The 16,390-nt window shown below is 55.4% G+C and overlaps 5 protein-coding genes across 5 annotated transcripts; 3 read left to right on the top strand and 2 right to left on the bottom strand.

Annotated features, from left to right (window-relative positions):
* Positions 1-173: 173 nt before the first annotated feature.
* MRS44_001591 (uncharacterized protein) lies at positions 174-989 on the top strand (the record flags this gene model as incomplete). Its single annotated transcript, XM_046274865.2, has 3 exons — positions 174-504; positions 563-580; positions 637-989. The coding sequence occupies 3 exons, from the start codon at positions 174-176 to the stop codon at positions 987-989; spliced, it is 702 nt and encodes a 233-aa protein (XP_046138142.2).
* A 727-nt stretch (positions 990-1,716) lies between these two features.
* MRS44_001590 (uncharacterized protein) lies at positions 1,717-4,400 on the bottom strand (the record flags this gene model as incomplete). The annotated part of the gene is made up of 5 exons (XM_065623755.1): positions 1,717-3,537; positions 3,589-3,753; positions 3,861-3,905; positions 3,963-4,334; positions 4,389-4,400. The coding sequence occupies 5 exons, from the start codon at positions 4,398-4,400 to the stop codon at positions 1,717-1,719; spliced, it is 2,415 nt and encodes an 804-aa protein (XP_065480178.1).
* A 2,303-nt stretch (positions 4,401-6,703) lies between these two features.
* On the top strand, positions 6,704-8,732 carry MRS44_001589 (uncharacterized protein; the record flags this gene model as incomplete). The annotated part of the gene is made up of 2 exons (XM_046274866.2): positions 6,704-7,142; positions 7,264-8,732. 2 exons carry the CDS (start codon positions 6,704-6,706, stop codon positions 8,730-8,732), a joined length of 1,908 nt encoding a protein of 635 aa, XP_046138144.2.
* A 712-nt stretch (positions 8,733-9,444) lies between these two features.
* On the top strand, positions 9,445-12,276 carry MRS44_001588 (uncharacterized protein; the record flags this gene model as incomplete). The annotated part of the gene is made up of 5 exons (XM_046274867.2): positions 9,445-9,465; positions 9,573-9,659; positions 9,779-10,965; positions 11,018-11,909; positions 11,956-12,276. 5 exons carry the CDS (start codon positions 9,445-9,447, stop codon positions 12,274-12,276), a joined length of 2,508 nt encoding a protein of 835 aa, XP_046138145.1.
* Positions 12,277-12,864: 588 nt separating this feature from the next.
* Positions 12,865-14,465, bottom strand: MRS44_001587 (uncharacterized protein; the record flags this gene model as incomplete). Its single annotated transcript, XM_046274868.2, has 3 exons — positions 12,865-13,320; positions 13,375-13,749; positions 14,256-14,465. The coding sequence occupies 3 exons, from the start codon at positions 14,463-14,465 to the stop codon at positions 12,865-12,867; spliced, it is 1,041 nt and encodes a 346-aa protein (XP_046138146.1).
* Positions 14,466-16,390: the final 1,925 nt, after the last annotated feature.

The following is a 16,390-nucleotide window of genomic DNA, read 5'->3' as shown; positions in this document are numbered from 1 at the left end:
ACACCAAGAATTGAGCATCAACTCTCCCACTCTTCCTATGGTGGCTCCAAAGCCGCCGTCCAAAAAAATCCCACGCGATATTGAAAGTATAACCAATCACAGGCAGCCTCGGAACCACCATCGGAGAAGCATTGTTGCGTCCCGACTCATCCGGCTTCACGGCCTTGATCGGAATGCAGCCGACCAATCACGAGGCTTGCAATTCGAGATCCTCGGCAATTCCTCCGACTCAGGTTTACAGCAACTCGAGAATCCCATACATCATCATCAACCTCACCCTCCTCCACGCCCTCGATACAGCCAACCCAATTGAGCGCCGCCGACCGCATATCCAATTCACCATGGCCTCAATTGTGCGTCCCTCTCTGCTTAGGCAGACCGCCCTGGCTTCTCGATGGGCCGCTGCCCCCTCCGTCGCGACCCGAGGCGTCTTCATGAAGCCCATGGGTGTTGCTGCTTTCCACAACTCTACCCGACGGAGCGCCATTCTCCCTCCTGGTCCTCGTGAGTTTTCCCGTATACAGCCAATGCGTTTTCAAGCTCGTACTGACATGTTTTGCAGAGCGAATCCAGGGCGGCGGTATGATATCCAAGTCGCATACCGGCTTCACATGATAAACTGACACTCTCTCGCAGTCAACGACCCTGCCCCCGTTCCTGAGCCCAGCGCCGCCCACGGCTCCTACCACTGGTCCTTCGAGCGCCTCCTCGCCGCCGGCCTCGTTCCCCTGACCATCGCCCCCTTCGCCTCTGGCTCCCTCAACCCCACCCTCGACGCCATCCTCTGCAGCGTCCTCCTCCTCCACTCCCACATGGGCTTCCAGCAGGTCGTCATCGACTACATCCCCAAGCGCACCTACGCCGGCCTCCGCAAGATCTTTGACTGGCTGCTCAACATTGCGACGGTGATTGTCGGCGTGGGACTGTACGAGTTTGAGACCAACGACGTCGGCATCACCGAGGCTGTCAAGCGAATTTGGAAGGCATGAGGAGGATGAAGCAAAGTGATGTGATGGGCGTGTATGTGTTTGATGGTGGTGTTACTTGTCGAGCAGGTAAAAAATGGCTGCAGGCAACTGTATAGAAATTTCCTTTGAGTTAAGCAAAGATTGACGATTCTTGCACAACGACACAATTGCGCCCTTATGAGAGTTATGAGTGTCACAAGGATCACTTGTTGGTATAAACAACGAGGTTTCTTGTCAGTGATATACAATTGCTACTGATCTTTGACATCTTCAATTCCTCGGTAGACCTCGGCCGAGATAGTAAGAAGCTTTGGCCAGGTTCGATAACGAGCGAATTATCTCGACTCTCACATGGAATCCGATGACATAGAGCTTTAGCTTGCTCCAAGACCAATCGAAAAGTAAAGCTACATGCCTCATCCCAATGGGAGCTATGCCATGCGAACCGTCTGGCAGTTGTAGAGTTGGCCTACGGAGCACAAACTTTCACTCTACTGTAGAGCTACAGCGCGCCTGTACTTGGCGCTGAGCCAACGGCTGAGACATGCATACTATGATGAACGCATCTAAACATTGCGAGCAAAGAGCATTGGCAACTTGCGATAAATCAGTTTTATTCTCTTGCTTGTTTGTATGTAATTATTCCTTTCTTTGTCTTGGTCCCTCCATTAACTCATGCGATAATTGAGATAACTCTCATATCCACTTTCCATTTTCCCAGAGCCGCCGGTTCTAAACACTCACACACTCAGATAGTCAGAGAAGTAATCTCAGAGCCTCCAGCCCTATCCATCTCTGGGGTAGGAGGAGGCAGGTTCTCCGACTTGGTGCAGATCCAGCAGCTGGCATACATGTTCACACGGTCAATGCATGCGCCATCGGTTCGGGCGCCGTGTCGCTTGGGCGTGAATCCATGGGCCTCAAACTCCTTGATGTACCAGGGGGTCAGGGCCGAGGAGCGCAGGAGCACACGGCCGCCCATCTGGAGCGCCCGGTTGAGCTTGGTGATCTGTTGGGCGGCAGCACGGGAGCCAGTGTCGAACCAGTCCATGCTGTCCATGACGACGGCGACAGTCAGTGTGCCAGGCGTGATGCGTGCAATGACCTCCTCAAGCTCATCGGTGTGGATGCGGAGACCATCAAGAGCATTGGGACGCGAGAGCTTGGCGTGCGCCTTGGGGCTGAGGTAGTCGGGGTGGCACTTGGGCGAGAACTTGCCATCCATGCAGACATAGTAGTAAGGGTTGTCGGCGGCGATGTGAGTCTCCTCGGCGACAGGGTCAAGCGTGTTGACCATGTAGTGCCAGATGGCGTGGGAGCGAGTGTTCTTGGCACGGGGCTTGGGTCCCTTGACCAGGTCAGATTCAGCGTGGTCAGCTTCGATCATGGCCAATTGGTTCTTGGGGACACCGAGAGCAGCCCAGAGGAAGCTCTCCTGAGAGACGACCAGGTTGCAGACGAGCTTGGACAGAAGGGCAGGGCGGATCTTTCTGCGCCAGATCTCTCGCTGCTCATTGAGAGTCTTGGCCTCGAGGAGCTGCTTGACAGCCTTCTGCAGTCCAAAGATGCGGGCAATCCAGCGGAAGACGCGAATGGCGTGGCGCGAGCCACCGGTGTCATACAGGCCGTAACCGCTGCTGTTCTGGAAGACATGAACGTTCTTCAGCCAGTACTGGAAAGCACGGCCAGAAAGGTGAGGGGACAGCTTGGTGATGAGCAGCTCGCGGAAGTGAGGGTGCTTGCCATCACCAAAGATTTTCCAGAAATCCTCGTAGGGCAGGGCAGTGTAAGAGGCGGCCTTGAGCTCGAGCAGGTGGTTTTGCGTGGGGTTCAGGTCAACAGCGTGGACTCTGGCAGGGCTCTGCAGCAGGTAGGACAGGATGTTGTCTCCGGCCGAGGTGATAGCAAGAACCTTGTCATCGGCACCAAGCTTCAAGAGACGTTCGTCGACACGGGTGTCTTCCCAGGTGAAGGCATAGATGTACTCATCCTTGAACTGCGTGTGCTTGGCCAGCTGGTCATCATAGTAGATGCGCCAGTGGTGGTTCTGGTAGAAGAAAGAAGGGAGGGGGAGGTTGGAAGACAGGTTCTGCACAGCAGTGAGGAAGGCCTTGGAACGGATCTCAGGAGCGGATCGCTCAATGGCTCGGGTCAGAGCATCTCCCTGGTTGGCGGGATACAGGTAAGGGGACTCGGTGACCAGAGCATCGATGCGCTCGACAATCTCATGGGGAAGACTGGACGATGAGAAGGGCTTCTTGTGGCATCCGAGCCAGATGTAGTAGGGGATAGCTCCCAGGCCGTTGTTGCGAGTGTTGACGTTGAGGAGGGTGCCGAACTTGTACTCGAGATAGTCTCTGCGGCTGGGCTCGAGGCCAACGCGGTCAAGATCAAACCAAGAGCGCCAGAAGCTTCGCGACAAGAAGTTGACATGACGATCCACAAGACCACCTGTGTAGTTTCGGAAGGCAAAGTCAACCTTGTTCTGCACATAAAAGTCCACCACACCGAGAATGCCCTGGGGCGCAAGCAGCGATGTCACAGAGTCGATAACCGAATAGTAGTCAGGCTAAGGCCCAATATTAGCGTTGCTCAAGCTGGAATGTCATCTATAACCTACAATCATAGACAAGCTGTAAGACATGGTGATCAGATCAGCTCCACCAAAGTCCGGGCGAGGCTTATCAAAGTAGCTCAACGCCGGAGAGCGAGGAGGGATAGACTTGGAGGTCATGCCCGACTCGTAGTCCTCAAGACGGAACTTGCGAGCGTCCTCACAAACGACCTTGACATTCTTCCAGCCAAGTCGTTCAAATCGCTTTCTAGCCACCTCGCAAAGAGAGGGGAAAAGTCAACGAGGTATACGCTCGAGAAGAAGGTGGACACGTCGACGAAAGCGGCCATGGCCTCAATGTTGAAGCCAGTTCCGCCGCCAATCTGTAAAGACAAGTGTCAATGGGTGATCCAGTACAAAAGGGTTCTGGAAGGACTCACATCGACCCAGATTCGTTTGTTCTTGTTGCCGCCCTTGGGAGCAGCATCCTTCAGCTTGGCCTCAAGCTGAGCGGCGACAAGCGCCAGCATATCCTCGCGGCCGCGGAGGAGCACCTTTCGGGTAGCATCGTAAGCCCCGGCCTGCTTCTTGTAGAAGCTCTCGAGGGCATCCTGCTGGTTGCCCTTTGAGTCGCCCTGGTGGGGTTTGATGAAGGAGGAGTAAAAGAAGAGGAAGAAAGACTTGAGTAAGCCCGGGGCTTCGTCCTGACCCTTGCTGGAGAAGATGGAAGTGAGGCAGAGAGTGCTGAAAGCAGCTGCCACGACACCGGCCAGAAGGGACTGAGCGTTAGCCAAGGACAACATGTTACCACCCTAGCAGACTAGATTAGCAGGCGTGCGACCAAGCATTGCTGGATGAGGACGCACATGAGAAGCCATGGTACTCTCTCATTGTATGTCGAGAGGATTGGTGTTGAAAAAGCAGGCAAGCTGTAGAAGCAGTGTTGAAAACCGTTCACACGACCAGGTTGAAAGATGGACGTGAATCAAGAGACCAGGGACACGGCGAGCCAGGGATATATACGTCGAGGCACGCGAGTTGGCTAGCCACAGAGTCCAGCATCAACTTCAATTCGGCTGCCATGACCGCGCCAGACTCGGCGGCACGGCTGTTGTCCGTAGTGGACGCCAGCTGTGACGCCTCGCACACGATGTTCTCAACGCCAATTTACTTGCTCCCGCACCAGAAAGTCCCCTGTTGATCTGCCCAACCCCACCAGATAGCCATGATACCCCGCCGCCAGGGTTCATGCTGAGCACAAGTGACGAGGTGGGCGATGGAGGCGTGAGCCAATGGCTGGAGCACATGTTCCAGGACGGTGCAGTTTCAGGGACCTTGCAAGGCTGCGGCGGAGGCGCACATGTGCCACGCTTCGTTCGCTATGAGCGGTTGCTCTACTCTCGATAGTGTGAGTGGGGATGGGAGATAGGCACTGCTGTTTACTGTATTGACGACGATCATAGTCTCGAATGTTCCTTCGAGAAGTGAATTCGTGGCATCAAGGTTGACCTTGGCTTCGAGTTCTGTAGACCTGAGCCTGGGCTGAGTGCTGCCAAACGTGGTGATTGCGCCTCACCATTCGCTTGGACGGCGTCTTTACTTGAAAAAGAACCTGATTCAAGACGGCTTTTCGTGTCATGGCAAGGTGTCATGGCCTCTTGCTATTCGCTGCCATGATCCATGGCTGATGGTTGATGTTAGTCGGTTGGAAGGCCGCCCTTGTGTTATCCTAAACAGGAAACCCAGCAGCCAATCAGAGAAGAGTTGTCCACCACATGTAGCAGTCAACAACCGTGTAAGGACAAGGGCAAGCCATCCATTGAAGATTGGAATGAAGAGCGGTAGAGAAGAACCCCGTGTTCTTCTCAGGGTGAAGCCAATTGAGTTCTGCGGCATTTTCTCAAGTGCGAGGGCCATCTCGAGGTTCCAATTGGAGCTGGAGAGTCGATACTCGTTGGGTGAGGTACCTAGGTAAGGATGAATTGTGGCCAACAACAACCCCCCGAGAGGCTAGAGGGTGCAATTTCTGGGGTAGTTAGGGTACTGAGTCTTGCGCCGAGTAGAATCGGAATCCCCAGGCGATTAGTTGAATTGCTCTTCGAAGACTGAGGCTTTGTACTCCGTACATGTCGACCGGTTCTCTCCGTAGTTAACATGCCATGATGCAACATCAACCTGATGCCGAGCTAATTGCGGCACCGCGAGGTGGCCGTGATGGTCGGAAAGCGGTAAGGATACTTCTGGCATCATTTTCAGTTGACCTGCTTCACGTGTCACAGCTGTAGGAAGTCACTCGCAGCTTTGCTCTAGGCATCCCAAGTGTAGCCACCAAGGCGAGTCATTCGACAGCTCTCATCGGCGAGAACAGCACAACGGGGCTTCACGTCGGCATCGGCACAGGGTGCTGTCGCGTCGAACGGAATATATAGATCCACTCGGCGACACAAGCGGAGTTCTTCATGCCGGGAATGGGCCCCAATCTCCACAGCTCCGACAATGGTGAGCTGCCCCGGCATCTGATGGTCGTCCTCGATCTAGAGCGAGTTGGTCATGTTGAGAAGAGCCGAGGCCGTGTCAGATCTATGGAGAACCGACACCGGGGCCATACCGCCGGACCGTTTTCGCCAGACGTCATTATTCTCCGCCAAATCTATCGCTGGCCGAACCCGACCACAGCTGAGAGCCTTTTCACTACGAGGCGGCCGAGAATAACAGAGAGTGGTCGATGTGGATGGGAGCTTGTTGGAGGATCATGACGGTAGGTGATTAATTTTGCTCGTCTAAGCATATGGAGGCGAATTTTTGTAGTATTTCATTCCATGTAGACGAAACTCGAATTCAATGAAGACATTTGTGTGAAGGGCAGACCAGCAACTGAAGCTTGGGTGGACATTCACTGTTGCTGTGCTTCGGAGATACAGTTTTTCCGAAACCACCGTGGGAAAGAAGTGCCCCTCTCGCGCTCCCGTCAGCCGACGCCACTACCAGGCAGGGGTGCCAAGTGATTGGAGCTGGAAGCGGCTCTGACGCACGTCGCATGGATCGCGCGCCTGTCGACTCCCTTTATTGTTGTTGCCGTCGCTCTTCAACAGCATCTAACTTCATCTTCCTGGAGGCCACGTAACTCCGGAAATCGTATATGCTCAAGCCGCGCCGGCTCTCCAGATAGACACCCGTCACGATGCCGCCCGGGTCGAGTCAGAAGGGCACTGGCAAGAAGAACTCTGCCGCCATTCAGAAGCAGAGCCGCAACACGACACCCGCCCCAGTTGCGACGGCTAGCCTCCCGCCGCAGGATGTGTACGATCCGGACTATCTGAATACTCGGGTGATTCTCTTTCGCAACCTCACCTACGATGATATGGTCGATCAGTCCGCCTCCAATGCCACCATCCCCGATTCCAAGAGCCTCGATGGCATGATCGAGCGCCTAAAGAGTTTATCCAATATTATGGAAAAGCGCTCAACCTTTTACGACCGCGGGATGCGACATTTGGCCGACGAGCGCAAGAAGCGACCGGACGATTACTCTGGACGCGCCGATGGCGAACAAGAGGGGAAGCGGCCTAAACACAAGAGAAAGAAGCCCGATACGCTTGCGCCGCAGGAGGGCAATGTTGGTATGGCTTCCTAAGCTGTTTCGAATTTTGTGGGACAGGTGGTTGCCAGTGCCGACACCTGGCAGAAACTGCGGCCACCTGCTAGGTTGTTGAGAACTATGCTAACAACGTTTTTTGCCAGAACGCTCGTCTCCCATGAGAGATTCCAAACGCAAACACGATCGCGAAGCAAGCTCCTCACTATCCCCAGCTGCCGCCGCTTCACCATCGGCTATGGACGTCGATAACAAGGCCAAGGCGGAATCAAAGGAAGACGAAGAGTCGAGTTCTGAGGACGAGGGTGCGCCGCCCCGTCGCGAACAACCTCAAGCAATGACTTTCGGCGAGGATCCCTCCACCTTCCCTGACCCAACCGTGTACGAGATTCGACCTACCTACCCCGGCATGCCAGACGAGGAGCGAAAAGAGATCTATTCAGTCGCAACATACCCCAAGTCCGACCTTGCCGACCTCATCGCAGGAGATCCACCCGACAAAGACTTTAGTAATGCGAAGCCTAGCAGTCAGATCAACTTTACCACTTTCTCGTCATACATCGATCCCTTCTTTCGACCATTTTCCGAGGAGGACTTGGCATTTTTGCGCGAGAGAGGAGACCGGGTCACGCCCTTCGTCATGCCCAAGCGCGGCAAGAGACATTACACAGAGATCTGGGCCGAGGAGGACGGCGCAATGTCGATCGATACGCCCCAACAAGGCCGTGATAAGCTCCCGCCCAACCAGCCGCGGGGAAGCATCGACAACATGGATGACGACGTGGGAGAGACGGACAAGCTATCTGTTGGCCCTTTGCTGACACGGCTGATGCAAACCCTTCGACCAGAGGCTCGCGCACAACCTTCAGATGACAAACCAACAACTAATGGTGCGACTAACGGAGATGTCAGTATGAACGGCGATGCCAATGGCGAAGACCATGCTGGAGGCTTTGATGAAAAATCCAATCCCCAACAACCGGCAGCATTTATGCCAGAGTCATCAACAGAAGCTTGGAAGAAGGCATCACACCCAAAGTTGGAATACTCGCAAGTCGATGAGCGCATCAAACAGGAACTGAGGCACATTGGCTTTCTGCCTCTTGAAGGATTCGAGGCCGAATTTGACGGGCACTATGACGACGAGGTGGCGGCGAGGCTACGTCTCCTTCAAGGCCGACTTAAGGACCAGATGCTGATCAACGGCGCACGCAAAGCGCGGTTGACGGAATTGGTGCGCGAGCGTATGGCTTACCAAGAATACCAGACTATCTTGGAAGATCTCGACACCCAGGTCCAGGCTGCGTATCTCAAGCGCACACGGACAATTGGCAAGAGCAAGAAGACAAAACGCCCTGGAGGCGCGGGTGGAGGCAGTCACTTTGTGGGCAGCGCCGCTGGTATGGCACGGCCGGGCATTGGTGACTTGACCAAAACGCTGATGGAGCGACGCCGACGATGGATCGACACTATCGGGTCGGTGTTTGACGACGAAAGCCTGCGCAAGGTGCCAAGGGTGGCAGACGAAGGTAGCTCCATCTTCAAGGCGGGAGACATGGCGGACCTGCTCGAGAAGGAAAAAGAGCAGTGGGATGAGGAAGTTGAGGAGGAATAGGAATCCTATATGGCTCAACCTCGAAGTTTCTAGTTGTTTACGCAGATATAATGTTTCGCGGATGGCGTTTGGGGTGTAGGATGGTGTTTGAAGGATGGATAAATGGTCAGGAGGCAGGATTAAAGAATACCAATTGTCGCTTTCTATACTTCAAAAGCTAGGGTTGCGTAGATGAGTCCATTCAGACGTACTGTAGGTAAGCTAATGCTGACATGTGCGACCGTTGACTACTCCATACTCCATGTCACGGTACACACATCTACAACATGTGTACTATCGGATCCGGAAATAACCATCTAAGAAGCCAAGACTCGCCCGCAAACGGCGACAACCGAATCGATGGCCGGCGGGCGCAAATGACCAATCGGCCTTATCAAGAAAGCAACCCCAAACCCTCATCCCGGCCTTATCGCAACCTGGAAACCACGCGACAGTGGGGGGCCAGGACAACACAGGCTCTGAGCTCAGATATTATTATCAATGACAGTATCCATATCCATGCCCGTTTAAGTCATGGACGAGTCGAGACAAGTCAGGCTACCTTTCTCATTACGGCTAACGGTGCCGTGCCGGGGAAAGCTTCTTTCTCTCCCCCTCCCTCTCTCTCCCCTTTCCCCCTTCTCTCCATCCCGCCCCCGTGCGATCCGGTTTTGACTCCTCCTCTCCCTTTTTTGCTTTGTAGACGACAGACGAAACTAGCGGCCTATCAAACATGCATCTGGTTCCCAAAGAGGTGCGTTCCCGCCAAGACTCGCAAGGCCCCGTCTCCACGCTGCGTCGTTGGCTGGGGAGGGGGCCGCCCATGACTCGACTGACCAGGGTTGTTCTCGGGAACTACAGATCGATAAGCTCGTCATCTCTCAGCTGGGAGTGCTTGCTCAGAGGCGACTGGCAAGGGGAGTCAAGCTGAACCATTCGGAAGCTGCGGTGAGTATGCTATAATTCCTTCGCCTCTTTATGACCCTGTCTTGGTCCCTGTAGTCGGCCGTTGGAGGCGTCGTACCCTTGCTGCTTAGTATCCTGTCAACTAACACGCCTCGCACTAGGCTCTCATTGCCAACAACCTACATGAACTCATCCGCGATGGAAATCACACCGTCGCGGACCTTATGGCTCTTGGAGCCACCATGCTGGGTCGACGTCATGTCCTCCCCTCTGTGTGCAGTACCCTTCATGAGATTCAAGTCGAAGGTACTTTTCCATCTGGTACATATCTCGTGACCGTCCACAACCCCATCAGCTCCGATGATGGTGACCTCCGCAAGGCGCTGTATGGAAGTTTCCTCCCAGTCCCGGACAACGATGCCTTCCCCATGGCGGCCTCTGAAGAGTACGCGCACGAGAAGCAGCCCGGTGCCGTAGTAACTGTCAAGTCACGGGTCACTCTCAACGAGGGCCGCAATAGGATCCGTCTTCAGGTGACGAGCAGGGGAGACCGACCTATCCAGGTGGGATCTCACTATCACTTTATAGAGGTCAACCCGCAGCTCGAGTTTGACCGTATTCGTGCTTATGGTTATCGACTCGATATTCCCGCCGGCACTTCTGTCCGCTTCGAGCCTGGCGATACAAAGACTGTTACGCTTGTCGAGATTGGTGGCAACCGTGTTATCCGCGGGGGTAATAACCTCGCATCAGGAGCTGTTGACCTTTCTCGTGCTGATGAGATCCTGGCACGGTTGCAAGAAGCTGGTTTCGCTCACGCACCTGAGCCAGCGGGTGATATGGCCTATATCGACGCCTTTGATATGGACCGCGCCGCATATGCAACCATGTTTGGTCCTACGACTGGTGATCTCGTGCGGCTCGGCAGCACAGATCTATGGGTTAGCATCGAGCGTGATGAGACGGTCTATGGCGACGAGTGCAAGTTTGGTGGTGGAAAGACGCTGCGCGAGGGAATGGGCCAGGCAACGGGCCGACCAGATGCTGAGACACTGGACCTCGTTGTGACCAACGCCCTCATCGTGGACTGGACAGGTATTTACAAGGCAGACATCGGTGTCAAGGAGGGCATGATCGTGGGCATCGGCAAGGCGGGCAACCCAGACGTGATGGACGGCGTGACGCCTGGCATGGTGGTTGGAAGCTGTACAGATGTCGTCGCAGGAGAGGGCAAGATTGTCACAGCTGGAGCCATCGATACTCACATCCACTTTATCTGTCCACAGCAGGTACCCGAGGCCCTCGCATCCGGTGTCACCACCATGCTGGGCGGTGGTACTGGTCCAAGGTACGTTGTCCTTCACCTTACATCCGCGTTCAGGGGCTCACTGACATCTCAGCGCGGGAACAAATGCAACCACTTGTACCCCTGGAGCCCACTACATGCGACAGATGCTCCAGGCTTGTGATTCCCTTCCCATCAACATTGGAATCACAGGCAAGGGCAACGACAGTGCCCCTGAGGCCCTCCGCGAGCAGGTCACGGCAGGCGCTTGCGGTCTCAAGCTTCACGAGGACTGGGGTTGTACTCCCGCTGCTATCGACGCATGCCTTACTGTCTGTGATGAGCTGGATGTTCAGTGTCTCATCCACACTGATACACTCAACGAGTCAGGCTTCGTTGAGTCTACCATCGCCTCTTTCAAGGGCCGAACGATTCATACGTACCACACGGAGGGTGCTGGTGGCGGCCACGCCCCAGACATCATCTCAGTCGTTGAGCACGAGAACGTGTTGCCATCGTCGACGAACCCAACGCGGCCGTTCACGCGTAACACGCTCGACGAGCACCTCGACATGCTCATGGTGTGCCACCATCTGTCCAAGAACATTCCCGAGGATGTAGCTTTTGCCGAGAGCCGAATTCGCGCAGAGACCATCGCCGCCGAGGACGTGCTCCACGACCTGGGCGCCATCAGCATGATGAGCTCCGACTCGCAGGCCATGGGCCGCTGCGGCGAGGTGGTGCTCCGGACCTGGAACACGGCGCACAAGAACAAGATCCAGAGGGGTCGGCTGCCCGAGGATGAGGGCACGGGGGCTGACAACGCTCGTGTTAAGCGCTACGTGAGCAAGTATACCATCAACCCGGCCGTTGCTCAAGGCTTCAGTCACCTGGTGGGAAGCATCGAGGTGGGCAAGTTTGCCGACTTGGTCGTCTGGGATCCGGCCTGGTTTGGAACCAAGCCAAGCAATGTCATTAAGGGAGGACATATCGCATATGCTCAGATGGTAAGTGACGCCTTCTCCCGTCTCTGATCTTGCTAACATCATCCAGGGCGACCCCAATGCCTCTATTCCTACAGTCCAACCCATCATCGCCCGTCCCATGTTCGCTCCCCTCTGTCCCTCCACCAGCATTCTCTTCGTCTCTTCCGCCTCCATCACCTCGGGCGCTATAGCCTCGTACAACCTACGCAGCCGTGTCGAAGCTGTTCGCGGGTGCCGGACTGTTGGCAAGCGCGACATGCGGCACAACGACCGCATGCCCAAGATGCGTGTCGACCCAGAGAGTTACACTGTCGAGGCCGATGGCGAGGTGTGTGTGGCGGCGCCAGCAGAGACTCTGCCCCTGACGCAACAGTTTTATGTCTATTGAGGTCAAGGCAAATGACAAGGAGAGTGGACTGAGGAAAGTTGAATATCACACTTGGATATGCGGAGCAGCAGTTCCTGTAGTTAATGGAAACAATCATCTCACTTCAAATAGCTCCAAGTGTGTGATCGACGGTCAATAACTCAACCAGTAATACAACTTCACTTCAGTCAAGCAGAACATCATCCACAAACTCCAAGGACATATGAGTAGGCAAGGCAACGTTGTTCGCAATCATGGATGTCATTACGGCATAGCGAATTCAACTGTAAATACAACATAAGCGTGAATCCATACACAGAGCAACATGTCCCAATCGCTGCCCAGCCGTCTCGTCCGTCCGTCAGTCAGTCAGTCCCGCCCGGGCTTTTTGTGTCCTCGGGCCCCTATAGCCCCCAAAAAGAATAAACGACAAAGTACAATAAAGACGAACCCCTCCCAAACTCCTAGAGTATAGAACCCCCGTGCCATATACCTCTCCCTTTTGGTATCATGCTCCCTGCCAGCGACAGGAGCTCAACAGAGAGACTTTAAAGCGGTGGAGGACCAAGCAAGGCCCGCCAAGAATGAGAAGCAACAGATGAAGGGCAATCAGGAGCTCTTAGCCTTCTTGCGACCCGACTTCTTGGGCTCCTCCTGAACCTCGGCGGCGGCGAGCTTTGTCGAGGTGCGCCTTCGCTTCTTGTCAGGGCTGGCGGGCGCAGGGGTCTTAACCTCCTCGACGGCGGCGGCGGGAGTGGCCGTCTTGCGCTTGCGGCCACCGGTAGCCTTCTTGGGTGTCTTGGCAGGGGTCTCCTCCTCCTCGGGCTCCTCAGCGACAGGGGCAGCAGCAACATGCTGAAGCTGCTCAGCAATAGCATCCTGGTCGTCGGCGGGAGCCGCGGCTTGGGCAGCATCCTTGAGCTCGGGCATGGGGATATGGAAGTCCTCAGCGTACTTGAGCGCCTCCTCATCAGACATGCCCTTGGCGTGAGGGTTGCCGTTCTTGTATGAGTGGACACGAGCGTTGTACAGACGAAGATTGTACTGGTAGGCATTGTTCCAGCCCTGTGATACATGTCAGCGATCGTGTCGAAACCATGGCGAGTGAGTAAAGCTTACCTGCTTCTCATGGGGGCTCATGTTGGCCCATCGTCGCTGACCCTCCTCCTGAACAGCACCCTTGGGAGCCTCAGTGCCAAGATCGTTCGCGATAATAGAGCGAGCGTGCTGCATGTAGAGGAAGTAGGGAGTGAGGGGACGCTTGGGGGCGTTGGGGTCAATGGTTCGCTTCTTGCGCTCCTTCTTCTCCTCAACAGGGGGAGCAAGCTCAGGGACGGGCATGATGAGCTGCTGAGCAGCATGCTCAAAGGTGGCCAGGAGGTTATCCTGGGAGCCCTCAGCAGTGGGCTCACCGAGGAGAAGGTTGGTCTGTCGAACATAGTCGGCAGTGAAGGAGCGGAGAAGCTCCAGAATGGTGGTGAGACGACCAACAGCCTATATCATCATGTTAGCTTGACCATCTCTGACCGTTGAATGATAGAGGGCGGCGTGTAAGTGAGGTGCAGGTGGGGTAGAAAGCTTCTGTGGGTCCGAAGTCGCAGCTGAGCCAAGGTGCGGTGGCCATAGCTCCTTAGTGTCCTCGAGTCCCGAAGCCCACAGAAGCGCGGTGCGGTACCGACTTGTCAACAGCCAGCTCGCAGAACGCGTCTTCGCTTTGTACGGCACACAAGAGACATGGGGTCTGAGGTGGTGGTACACTTGACCGAGGGACTTGGGAATTTGAGAATGCGACAAGTGTGTGGTGCTTGATGAGTCTCTGCGTTGGGGGATGCCTTGACGCCTCGCAACTTGAGCCTCCTCAGAGTTTGAAACACGCAAGGAAACGCGAAACTCAAGGCAGAAACGGACGCCTTCTTGCCCAGAGCCTCAAAACGAGACAATATTGCGAAGCGCTAGGCAGACAGTGTGGAAGATGGAAGAAAGAGCAAAGAGAAACTCACCGAATCGCGTACTCGCAGGAAGCTATCGTTGTCGACCACGCGCTGAGGCATGACAGCCTGAGGAGGAGGAACAACGGCAGCGGCAACTGGGACAGGCATCATGGGAGTCGGGACGAGGGGCTGCTGATGATGCTGAATGTGCTGCTGCTGAGGAACAGGAACTTGAGCGGGCTGCTGCTTCTCGGCAGCCGACTTCTTAGGACGAGCCATGGTGTTGTGGTGGTGAAAAGGTTGAGTAGAAGTGGTGATCTATATAGATGCTCTTGCTCAAGACGCGCGCGCGATGGCTCTTTGCAGATTGCGCTGGTGTTTTGACAGGCTTGGGGCGCGTTTGACTGGCAGTGGAACGCAATGCGCTGCTGTATACTGCGTTTATTGTCAAAGCGGGCGAGCTCTGTTGCGTTTCGGGCGTTGAGGGGACGGGAAGCCGATGGAAGGCTCGCTGAAATGTGCTGAATTCTGAGGGGAGATGAGTGCTGAAGAACGGGGGAAAATAGGATTTCGGGCGCGGGGTGGGCGGTGCGCTGAATATGTAGGGGTCAGGCGCCATGCGCAATCAGTAACTGGACAGCAGTGGGTGACCTTCTGGGCTTTGCTGGGGCGGGGGCGCGCCCAGAAAAAAAAATCGCACCGCAGCGCCCGAGGGTAGAAAAAAAAAAAGCGAGTGCCTCTCAGGGCAAAAAAAGGCGGCAGCTGCAGTGGATGCGTGTTCCGCTGGCTTCTTAGTGGTCACCTTCCACTCCCCGATCAACTGGCTGGCCATTGTAACCCACCCACCCGACCAGGTCGGTCGCCCAAGAAGCCGCCCGCCCAGCTGGAGCACAATGATAATGATGGGAGGTGCCCGCACAACTGCCCTGCCCTCCATGGTGAAAATTTTCATCGCTGCCCGGCAAGGCGGGGGCCTGGAAGGACCTGGTGGTCGCCAAATTACAGCAGCAGCCCCATTGTCGAGCCTGACGATTGAGGCGCTAGAATCCAAACGGTTCTCGGCGCGTCTCCAGGGCCAGGCCATCTATTCAGTGATTCTCGCGAGCTGGCCTCCAGCTGGTGTTTTTTCAGAGTTCAGTGAGCGCCCTGAATGCTGCTGCCCATCCATTCCAGGCACGCACTCCAGCTCCCGTCTTTTGTAGAGGCAGGTAGTCTCGCCACAGCACCTTCCCCAACACCGCACGGCAAGATCCTAGGTACCTAGGTAAGCAATTGCCAGCTTGATAACCCAGGGCAAGAGCAACCGGCCTCCTTCCACAGCCCTGCTCTGTAAGAGCCCGCACTCCACGCTCATCACCTCTCCCACACATAGACCTCAACGCAAAAAATACACACAAATTTGTCCTCAAAGAAACCCCTCGGAATGACCAGCGCAAGAGATACCGCACTGGGACCTTCTCTGACTGGTCCGTTAGCCACTCGCAGCAAAGGATGGAAACGACTCCGCGCCCAGTTGCGCAGCCTCCGCACTCCCAAGGTGCTACTGCTGCGAGGGCCGAAGCGTCAACTGTATCGCCTCAGTACTCGACTATTATTTATGATCAATCAAGCTGTGCCGGTGGGTTTTCCTTGTTAACTTTTCTCTGCATTGAATATGCTTGCTGATTTCATCTACTTGTTGGCTGTTGGTGCATCACAAATTTGTGGCCTGGAGCCGCCTATAACCCCGTCCAGAGCCTTCGCGAACCTGTTTGCAAAAGCCGTGATGCTGTAACGATACTTACAGAAGACACCTGGAGCGACGTCTCTAGCGCCCCCTCGCGACGCTTTTCCAGGGCACCCGGAGCGATGTGTCACTGTCACACCCAGAGTGTGGTGACCATGCTGCCGCCCCCTCCACTCACCGCTGGGTCAAGCCCAATCCGAGTGCGCCCGAGCTCGCCAGGCAGCTGGGCGGGCTTTCGCTGGCCTCTAGCTGGGCACAGCCAGGCGGGGTCATTCCGGCGCCTTCACCCTTGGCCTGTACATTTCAGAACGATCAACCAGGGGGGTGATGGAATGACGGCCACAGAGGAGAGCGGCTCTTTTCAGGCACCCAGCGGTCCCCCAACCTCTCGCTGTTCCACAGCGCGTCCCAGAGGCCTTGACGTTTCCCTCTAAGGACAACCCTCTGCCAGAAATCATTGAGCTGTCGCTGGCACCAT

The sequence above is a fragment of the Fusarium solani genome (assembly GCF_023522795.1).
Source record: "Fusarium solani strain SB1 chromosome Unknown bctg00000000, whole genome shotgun sequence".
Lineage (NCBI taxonomy): Eukaryota > Fungi > Ascomycota > Sordariomycetes > Hypocreales > Nectriaceae > Fusarium > Fusarium solani.
The sequence above is the reverse complement of the archived record's forward strand: the minus strand, read 5'-3'. Positions and strand labels throughout refer to the sequence as shown.